The sequence below is a fragment of the Pterocles gutturalis genome, unplaced genomic scaffold (genome assembly GCF_000699245.1).
Source record: "Pterocles gutturalis isolate BGI_N339 unplaced genomic scaffold, ASM69924v1 scaffold5418, whole genome shotgun sequence".
NCBI lineage: Eukaryota > Metazoa > Chordata > Aves > Pterocliformes > Pteroclidae > Pterocles > Pterocles gutturalis.
In genome coordinates, this window is record NW_010122930.1 from 40,032 (window position 1) to 51,111 (window position 11,080).

Here is an 11,080-nt window from a genome sequence, read left to right on the forward strand (position 1 = left end):
GCAGGTAAGTTTGCTATTTATGCAAGTAGTAACCAAGAACTTTGCTATTGAAGAAAACATGTGAATGAGGATGGTAATTTTTTTTTTTTTTTTGTATAGAAAGCATGAAGTAAAAATCTCATACTATATGTTTAGTAAAAAGCTCCATGTTCTTTGTTCAGGATGAGGCTAGAGAAATACAAACTGCAGGTGTTAAGCTTGAAAAAAATCCCTTTCCCAGTGTGCAGTCCCTCCAGGAATGAGGTCTTCCCACATCTGTTCTTCACTAGGATTGTAGTGTGGAGGAGAGCACCTCTTTTGGAGGGGACCCAAAACATTTCAGGGGTCTGCCAGACAAGTGTATTTCTGCTATTGAGATCTGTGATACAGATATCACTGGAGGGACCAAATTTGAGCAAAATGTGCATTAGAAGGAAATCGTTACATTATCTAGGCTTTTATAATCTTGCATGTTTTTGTAATTAGACATGGTGGTGGTGTCTTAAGTATTTGAGGGAGGCAAAAGTGGCTGGCCATAATTGGAATAGTATGTGTGGAATCTCGCCTCTCCCTTGGCACTGGATGTTCCTGGGACCTGAACAGTTTGAAAGATGTGGGTAACAAGCACCTCTGAAATTTGCATAATTTCCTATTTAGGAACTTAATTCTAGGATACAGATTAGAAAGCTTTGGCTAGAGTAAAATATTTATTAAACTGCTTCCTGGGGAGTCGTGCACAAACCCCAAAGTGATGTGGCAACTTGAGGAGGAGGCACATGGTTATATTTTTGACTTATTCTTTCAGGTTATTTTGAAGCCTGCAAACTGTTTCTTCAAGAGGTGTTCTTGTAAAATTAATCTCAGTCTCTGCAAAACAGGTGTTTACAGCAGAGTTTCCCCTTCCAACTGCGTGCCTAATAATAGCGTGGTTAAGATCTCAGTCTGGGGCAGGCTTTTGGCTGCGTGTGTGTACCTGCATGAGTATGTCTGCAAGCTGCTTTTATTATTCAACAAAAAAAACATATGCAGTTAATCTGAATATAAGAGAAATGCCTTGAACATGATCTGGGTCTCAAGCCTGTAAGAAGACTGAATGGGGCAGCAGCTGAGGCAAACAGAAATTGATGGCAGCATTTTTAATTTAAGCAGAGCATTGGATGAACTGAACGCAAGGCTGAGCAGCACATACACTGCTCTGTAAAAATAACCTGTTTCATGCTTCTTCCATGTTGCTCAATTTTTAATATGGCTTGTGTTTCTGTTATAAACAATGTAAAGCAGCCTTGCAGGAGTTGCCAGGGATGAAACTGGAGGCACTGGCAGTTGTATCTATGCTGCTGGGCAATGTAGTGTTGTGTTGGTTCACTGAAAAAAAACAGGTACGACAAAACTAGTGCGATTCTGATTTGAAGCCAGCAATAGGAAAGTATCAAATAATGCTAACACCAAAATGGATCAGCTATAGACAATTGTCTAAGGAGAACAGGGGTGATGTTATTTCTATCCATATCAGCTGATCTTATAAAAGATGTTATCTCTGCTGACAAAGCATCGTTTGGGGTAAGCAGGGAGTTTGCACACAGCAGAGCACTTCTTCCATGCTGCTCATTAACTCTGGAAGGCAAGACTGTGTTTGTCCATGTTCTGCTCATGTTCTCTGCAAGATGGCTTTGTAGCTGGAGAGGCTAAGGGCTTGTAACAGCTTAAGGAAATCAGGTGTGTTTCATTTGGGAGCACAGTTCTACTGAGCAGCATACAGCACAGGTCAGTACTTCACAGAAGTGGCTTTAATATAGGGTGAAGCACACAGAGGCTGCCTAATGCAGTACTTTGATATATTTGTTTCTGAAGAATCTCCCACAGCTACAGCAGTGCTGGTGTCTGCCTAGAGTCAGACTGGGTAGTGGATCTTCCGTCACTATGTGCCTCCAGGGTCCTCAGCTGTACAGTCCTGCAAGTCAGGAGGGCTGTAAATTGAAAGTCTTCAATAGTTACTTTCAATGTAACCCACAAAATCTTAATCACTCTTTCATCAAATAATGGATAAATGTTATTTTTTTTCAGGAATTCTGCCTAGCTGGCTAGCGTTATTCCACACAGGGTGCACAGATGAATTACATGTGTGATGTACTTGTGGTTTCAGGTTGATGCTGGTATAAATGGATAGTTTTAGCAAAACCTTAGCCTGTAATGGAATTGCTGATCTCCATTCCCATGCTGTTCTTGGAAAAATAGGTTCCTAATTGATGATTTAATACATACCTCAGAGCTCAAGTATTTCACATAAATCTTAGTAATATCTGAGGTACAACTTTTTAATTTGCTCTCAAAATAATTGTCATGTGATTATTAACTTTTCTGATAACTTGCTGTATTATTAGTAGTTATGCTTCTCAAATTAAGTAGTTAGTCATGTACAAGTTCTTAAATAGCCAGGCACAATTTTATATCAGCCTGCAGTGTGCTTATATTGTTATCACTCTAGTAATTGGAGTCTATTATCACTGATCATAATTTAGATATATTAATGACAAATGGCCCATATTAAAAAAGCACATTTTTGTGTGGTATATGTGTCTCCAAGAATTTTAAAATAATATAAAAGTCTAAGTTCCTCTTTTTTTAAAAAAAAAAAAAAAAAAAAAAGAAATTTCCATCAAATATTTTCTCTTTCTAACCAGAGGAAAATAGGACAGAGATCTGTCTGAGTATTAAACCCTTAGACATGACAATATTACTTCTTAGAATTCCTTTGTTGGCTGCATATTAAAACAGGACAGTAACAAAATTGGAATTGGCTTCTTTTGAAGGTCAAAGTTGGAAAATCAGGTGCACACAATTTCTGTATTTTACATATTCACTGTTCTTTTCCTCTGTATAGTCCTTTACTAGATCTTGAGATTCACAGGGCTTTGGAGGAAGGAAAGGAAGCACAGTAGTTGCAGAACTGTGCACATGATGAGGGAAGGAGAAAAAAAAAATTATCTGTGGTGCATGAAGAAAACAGCACAGGTGCCAAGCCAAGATGTTCCCAGTTTATTATTGTGCATCTTGCAGCAATGAACACAAAAAAATTGTTGAGGACTCAGCTTGAACAAACCAGGGCATGTGGACACCACAGGCCATGTTTTGCGGTGTTTGTCTAATGAACTAGCATCTTGTTACCTTTGGATATATGTAACTGCCATGTGGAGGTGGTGTGTTGCTGACAGCCGGCAGGTGTGGAATTGTGTGAGGTGCCCAGCTCCTTGGGCCACAGCTTGTGCCACCCCCAGCCATCTCTTTGGTAAGGAGAGGTGGTCAGGTGTGTGTTTTCTGCTGCCTCCCTTGCACCAGCAGCACAACCCACCTGATTGAAGGAGTGCAGGTTCCCCTCACTGCTCTGAAACATGAGGAATGCAGAAAAAGAGGGTAGAGTATGATAGGGTAGAGTAGGGGAAGGTAGGGTAGGAAAGGGGAAAGGAAGAAAGGAGGACAGAGAAAAAGGAGAGAAAGAGGAGGGGAGAGGAAGAGGAAGGGAGAGGAAAGAGAAGAGAAGAGAAGAGAAGAGAAGAGAAGAGAAGAGAAGAGAAGAGAAGAGAAGAGAAGAGAAGAGAAGAGAGGGAAGAGAGAGAGAAGAGAAGAGAAGAGAAGAGAAGAGAAGAGAAGAGAAGAGAAGAGAAGAGAAGAGGAGGGGAAGAAAATAAAAAGTCACTGCTACTGAGGTGTGAAGAGACTTGCACCTCAGTGAGCCCTAGCATTTCTGTTCTGTTAATTCCTAGGAACATCAGAGAAAAAGAAATATGTGTGAAGATAATTAAGAAAAAACAGAAAAACATGACTTTGTTGCTAAAAGACAAGGCTAGTGAGTCTAATTCTATTTAGGGTTATGCTATGGACATCTTCTAACATTAACCTGGTAAACTGATTGACCTGGGCTGGTGAGATAGGAGTGTCTCTGAGTGTGTGTGTGTGAGTGATGGGAAGCGTGAAACTGTAATGCATATTTTGAGACATAGTAAGTTATTTTTTTCTTCTTTCATAAAAGTTTCAGAAAATCTTTTGAAAATTGTGTCTGGAAATTCCTCATTTCCTTAAGTACCTATATATGTCTCTTTATAAAACTTGTTTTGTTTTTTTTTAAACAGAGGTGTAAGATGAATCAATGAGGTACGGAAATGCAATGGTTTCTTCAAATATCTTTTTATCTAGTTTGAGCAGCTTGGGGGGGTGGGGCAGTTTCTGTTATTGGTATTTCCTTTGGAGTGTTGAAACCCTGCCTTAGGACGGATGTGCATTTTACAGCTCTTGTCTGCAGGCGATGTGAAATAACTCATGCCTGGGAACAGGCTTGTGCAAGGGCTACTTTGGCCTGACCCACCGCACGTGCCTACTACATTGTGCTGAAGGCAGTGGGATTTCAGAAGATACCTGTTGTCTTCCTGAACTGGTTCTCCTGGGGATGGACTCAGCTCCACACACTTCACATGAAGTTGAACAGAAGCTATGGAAGGTTAGCTTTGGCAATCAGACTATGGCAATGTACAGGTGATACCTGTGATTTTGTCCTTTCCTGACACACTGTTCTCTGTACTGAGAATGCAGGTGACAGCAAGTCCATTCCTGTAATAGCCCGACCCTTTCATGGGATGTGAAAGTGTATGCTAAACGAAATATTTAGAAATTTATAAGCACATAAGAAATCCAGTTGGGCAGACAAATCTTTACTGACAGAAGAGAGAGACAGTAAGAATCTAGGGACTTTTTCAATATAGAAGTACAATTTGAAACATGGAAATAGCATTTCCTCTCCCAAACTGGACAAATGTATGCTGCCTGTGTTCCAGGAACTCATCTTCACCAGATCAGCTTGGTCTTCGAGCGTGAAATCTAAAATATTCTGTGAGTTACTCTTCCATTATGATCTTATGGACATTAACACTTTTTTTTTTTTGACACTGTTATCCCAGGAAATCCTAATTATCATGAATACTGAATTTTCAAAGTGCTTAAACGTGCTGTAGGCGACCTGTACACATGATATTTTGTAATACAAATATAATCAGATTATTTCTTCTATCCAGTAAGAAAGATACCTGTGCAATCTCTGCAGTTCTCTTCCTGCTTTCTGCAGAAGAATGGAAACTTCAGGATGAGTACAATGAACAGCAGCTCTTAGAAACTTAAGAAACTCTTGCACCTGTTGTAGAAATTCTCCGTAGTGGTCCTTGGATCTGTTTTTTCTTCCATGAGAGGGGCAATACAGTCAAACACTGAGCACACTGAGAAGTAGATGAAGTCTATTATAACTTTGAAGTATTGTGTTTAACCTTGCTTTTCTGATGTGCTGGTCTGCCAACTGGTTCATCAAAGTTCCCTGAAAATAACTGATCTATTGCGACTTCTTATATAAAATCTTCTTCTAGGCTGTTTCTCTCTAGATCCTTTCCTGTCCAGTAGTAAAGAGACACAGCCATCAAATGCTGTGCCATTTTAGAGACATGATGCTCAGCACCAAAGTTTTCAAGGTTCTTCCTTTTGGATGTGCTCTGCACACAGCTGGTAGCTGCTGGAGCTAGTTCAAAACCACTGTGTGTCAATGGTGGTGCAAATAACTGAAGCCATACTGGGTATTAGCTTGTATCGTAAATAGTTGTAGGCAAATTTTTTTTCTGGGTCTGTCATGCACAAGCTGGATGCAATGGTTATGGGGGTTAGGGAGAGGCAGGGGAAGTAGGAGAGGCTGAGCAATGCAGCCAGGGCACCAGACTGGCTGGGACAGGCAGGATGTCTCTTTTTTGTTAGACTTTAGTTCTTTGGTGGAGGGGAGCAAAAAGGTCTGTACTCTTGCACGTGTCAATATGTAGGTAGCAATACAAAGTGGATTTAATACTGTATGTATGCATTCCTTAATGGTAATCCTGCACATGAAAGTGAATCTCAGTGAAATGTCTCACAAGTGAAACAGACAGTGAAGCGCAGGATTATCCCTGCGAGAGCATCCAGTACAGTCACGGGGATGGTTAAGTGGCTTGATCTACGCGCTATGGTTCTTCCAGGTATAGGTGGTTATAATTTTTAAATACTTTTTAAGGTCTAATTTGTGTCTGCTGCACCCTGAGACTCTTTGTACTGGATGGTTCAGAGCTGTGCTTCAGGCACGGTTAAGGTGGGACAGGGAGTAGATCAGCATCTGTTTGAGGCAGTGGAGCATGTGGGGGCTGTTTCTGGAGAATGTGACAGGGGAGCCCAGATATGTTATCGAGAGCCTGGGGGGAAGAGGAGGAGCATTTGTAATTCAGATACAGGGGGAAAGGAACATCATAGTATTGCAACCTGCAGGGCTGGGTGATGACCTTGATGATTGCTGTGCTTTTGCATGATAGCCTGGCATAGCTATAACAGGGATGATCTAGGTGGTCTTTAAATGGGGAGATGTAAGATTCAGTGTCACAAGGAGTGGATCTATTCTGTTATAAAGTAGTTGAAACTGTGCTGGAAGGTGGCAGTCCATCTGTAAATATTTACTAATAGAGCGCAATGATAGTCTGTGAACCTCTTCCTCATCTTCTGCTCCAGGATCTTGAGCCAGCTGGCTGTGATGCAAATAGAGACACAGCAATTTCACAGGATACCTCCGAGCAAAGACAACGCGTGTTCCTTTTCATAGTTTGGGAGCACATTTCTCATATGCATGCTTCTCTGCTTAGTAAAGGGTCTTTGGCATATGCATTCTGTAGCTAGCTGTATCTGAGTTTAAAAGCTTCTTGTGGAAGAAAATTGAAGTTGTGGTGAGTTACTACTATCCATGAAATAGCAAAATCTGGAAAAATACAGAAGATGCAGCAAATGAAATCAGGCTCACATTATCTGGGCTTTGCTTGGAAACAAATACATGCTTAATTAAGAATTGCAAATTGGGATACACATGTGATTTCAGTATAAATAGCTGATCCTGCTGAGTTGCAAAAGCCCTTTCAAAGTTTTTAGTTGTAACTGTACATAAACAATAAGCTGGAGCAATATTTTTGGAGTATCAAGAAGTCTGTAAATTTGTTAGATAACAAACTAATGTCTGTAGCCTGCTCTAAATACCTAAAAAGCTGGTATCTCTGCCATGAAGGTAGAGATTAGGTTGCTCAACTATGTCTCTGTGGAAGTTAATCCCTTTATTGCTGTTCCCCATAAAGTTTCAGACAACAAAGGAATGTTTTAGTAACATTAGGTTACCATTTTGCAGGGCTGTGTGCTAAGCTTTCAACAGTATTTGCAAATTGTTATTCTTCCCGAGTGCTGAAAACAGAAAGGTCTCTGCTGACCGTAATATGTAATTTTTGCCCAAGACATGGAGAGTCTGCTGTTGGGCTGTGCCTGTGCCTTGTATCTGTGGTAGAAGGAAATCTACTGAGACACAGCTAGTTCTTAGTGGTATTAAAAATGATCTATTATTTAGCCTTCTATGAGCACTACTATGAATTTTACTGGTTTGTATCCACAGTTTTGGCAAGTGTATGAAAAATATAGGGCCTATGAGACTCCCTACCTTTGCCAAACAGAAAATTAGAATGATTCAGCTCCTCTGGAAAAACTCGTAATTTAAAATATTTAAAAAATACTGTGTTTGACAGTATTTTAAAAAAATCACCTTCTACACTGTTTTCAAATGGTATGAAGCTTAGATTTTTTTTTTCTTAACCTTTCATTGAGTATAAATGAGTTATTTAACACCAGAAGTGTATTTTTTAGGCAATCATAGAGATTTTCAAGTTCATTAATAACACAATGTATGTGTCTCCTTCTGTTTTAATACACAAAGTTTGCTTTGAAGTGCAGTGGAAAATTTTGTATATTCTTAGTTGCGACTCCCACCCGAAGGGAATATAAATACTGATATGGTTACACACCTGCTCAACTTCTTTTAAACAACTGAACTGTGTACCTGATCACTTGTTGTGCTTGCAAACGGTGAGCTGTTCCCCCCCCACGCTTTTTTTTTGTTGCATAGTGTCATGTACTACATGTAAGCCTGCGTTCAGAAGTGCCCGTATTTGCTTCTGTTGTGTTACCGCGTGGTCGCAGGCTTGCTGTGTTTCAGACCCTGGGTTTCCCATCCTGCTGCGAGGTGCTGCTGTGTGCGGGAATGCGGGGCTCGTGGTTGGCGATCCCCACGGGAGCTGCGGGGTGGGAAGGTGCTGGGTTGGGGGCTCCATGTGTGGGGACATCCCTGCTGGGCAGCTGCTCCTACTTCTGAGGCTGTTGGAGCGGGGTGCCCACACCCCTCTGGGTGAGGGAGACCCACGCTCATGGCCCCTGGGTACCACCAGCCCTGCATACAGGTTGCATCTGCAGCAGGGGCTGGCTGTGTGAGTGACCAGTGGTGAGAGTGGGGCGAGTAGATGCAGTCTGTCTTAGGAAGAACATTCGCTTCTCACTGGCTCTAGGCTTGCTTTGACCTTTCCAAACCTTAATGCAAAGCTTGTTCATAGCCTTTGCTAGAGGGACAGTGGACTTTGTGTTAACCACGGGTGGATGCCAAGATTGACAGTCAAATTCAGTTTGTGCCCAACCTGAATATAAATATTTTTTTTTCTACCTCCACCCTTTATATCCCTTTCTCAGGACACAAGAGATGGTCATGTACCTTAGTCCTCCATCATTTTGTTACTTTCTCCTCTTCCTCCTCCCTGAAAAGTAACCAGGGTTAGAGGGGTTCAGAGGGGCTGTGGCAGAAGGGGGTTTGCTGACTGAAATGCTGCAGGGCTGAGCGGGATGAAAGCTCAGCAGCAGTGGTGCTCAGCAGCATCAGTGTGTTCAGCTGGTAACGTCTGACCAAACCTGTTGCAGTCTTCTTTTCAGGGACCAGCATCAATTTTTCTCTTGCTCTCAGTTGATCTGACTTTGATTCTCTCAGTGATAAATGCTGGGCTTTGGGTAACCACCTCCTTCTTTTTTCTGTTACAGAGCTCCAACATGGGAGGCAAACTGAGCAAGAAGAAGAAGGGGTACAGTGTCAATGATGAAAAAGCTAAAGACAAAGACAAGAAGGCTGAAGGAGCAGCAACTGAGGAAGAGGAGACTCCAAAGGAGGCTGAGGATGCCCAACAAACCACAGAGACCACAGAAGTGAAGGAGAACAACAAGGAGGAAAAGGGTGAAAAGGATACTCAGGTCGCTGCCAATAAGACAGAAGAAAAAGAAGGGGAGAAGGAGAAAACAGTGACCCAGGAAGAAACCCAGAAACCAGAACCAGAGAAGTCGGAGGCTGTTGTTGATGGAAAAGTAGAGCCACAGAAGACCAACAAGCAGGCACCCAAGCAAGAGGAGCCACCTGCAGCCTCTGCTCCTGCTGCCAGTAGCGAAGCACCCAAAACTTCTGAGCCTAGCAATGATGCAAAAGCTTCCCAGCCTTCAGAAGCCACAGCTCCCAGTAAAGCAGATGACAAGAGCAAAGAGGAAGGGGAAGCCAAAAAGACTGAGGCTCCCGCAGCGCCTGCAGCCCAAGAAACTAAAAGTGAAGTGGCCCCAGCTTCAGACTCAAAACCTAGCAGCAGTGAGGCTGCGCCTTCTTCCAAGGAAACCGCGGCAGCAACAGCAGCACCTAGTTCCACTGCTAAGGCCTCGGACCCTGCAGCCCCACCAGAGGAAGCGAAACCTTCTGAAGTTCCAGCGACTAATTCGGATCAAACCATAGCAGTGCAAGATTAAATTGGACAGCCTGTTGAAACAACCACTTAAAACAACCTGTGTCTTTTTTTTATTTTTTCAGCTATACTAACTCGTTTCAGATCTGAAATAACAAATATGTATTGCCCAGAAAGAAAAGGAGAAAAAAAAAAAAAAGGATGTCCCATCAAGTTGGGAGGGAGGGAGGGGGGAGAATCCAAATAGTATTTTTGTGGGGAAATATCTAATATACTTTCTGCCAACTTGACACAAGTCCTGGATTTAAAAAAAAAAAAGTAAAATAAATGGATGTCTGAAAGTGCAGCACATCTTTTGTATCTGAACTGCTGTAAATGCACTCCACCAATGTATCAAAATCTTCTTTTGTTCTGTAATGGGGTTTGGGAGTGATGCGTTTGATTCTGCCCACTGGGTCTGTGCCAAGGCAATCAGATCTTTATGAAAGCAGTATTTTCTGTGGTTTTTTTATTTACAGCCTTTCTTATTTTGATATTTTTTTTATGCAGTGGATGAATGCCAACTTTCAGACAAAACCCACTTAGCTGTCCACATATTTCTCAATGCCAATCCTCCAATTCTTCCTCTCCAAATATTTTTTGGGAGTAAAAAGCATTCTCATCCTACTTAGCCTACCTAGATTTCTCATGACGAGTTAATGCATGTCTGTGGTTGGGTGCACCTGTAGTTCTGTTTATTGGTCAGTGGAAATGAAAAAGTCTGCGTTCATTGCAGTTCCAGTTTCTCTTCCATTCTGTGTCACAGACACCAACACACACTCATTGGAAAACAAATGAAAAAACAAAATGTACAATGGATGCATTGAAATTATATGTAATTGTATAAATGGTGCAACAGTAATAAAAGTTAAATAATTTAAAAAATATAAAAGTGTAAAGACTGATTAAATCTTCACTTTCACCCCTTGGGAAGTAGGTGAAGGGTATCCTTACACCCAGAGAAGAAGTGTTACATCTGAGGCTGCTTACTCTCCTGTTTGTAGTGAAGTAGAGGTAAAGAAAGAACCATCAGCCTCATGATGCTAGAAACATTCTGCCATAAACTTCTACTTCGACAGCCACTAGTATTCACAGGTGGGGTTAGAAGAAGTGGCAAATGTACAGCACATCTCATATATGTTTTATCCCAGGCAGAGTGGAAATCGCTTTTGCCTGCCTTGACATGTGAGAAAAAATGCTCAATTGCTACTTTAAAGAGCCAGAGGCATGCTGACTGGGTTTTAACTGGGCATAAGACAGTGGATTTGCTAAATTGATCTTTTAAAATGAGGCAGTTAAATTTAATCCTAGTCCTATTAAAATATGTGCAATGCTGATACACTTTGTTCTTTTCCCCATTGCCGTTGTGCAGATGAACCACAGCTGTCACAAAAGGACAATTCTGTGTAGTTCAAATATGAATAACCTTGTGTAGCTGAGCA

At 41.5% G+C, this 11,080-nt stretch overlaps 1 protein-coding gene across 1 annotated transcript; it reads left to right on the top strand.

The window, feature by feature from the left end:
- The first annotated feature begins 8,923 nt into the window (after positions 1-8,923).
- On the top strand, positions 8,924-10,525 carry BASP1 (brain abundant, membrane attached signal protein 1). Its single transcript, XM_010077704.1, has one exon. It carries the CDS (start codon positions 8,929-8,931, stop codon positions 9,661-9,663), a length of 735 nt encoding a protein of 244 aa, XP_010076006.1. The 5' UTR covers positions 8,924-8,928; the 3' UTR covers positions 9,664-10,525.
- Positions 10,526-11,080: the final 555 nt, after the last annotated feature.

Excerpts from the sequence above, each read along its gene's own strand:
- BASP1 (XM_010077704.1), top strand. The coding sequence starts at position 8,929 with ATGGGAGGCAAACTGAGCAAGAAGAAGAAGGGGTACAGTGTCAATGAT.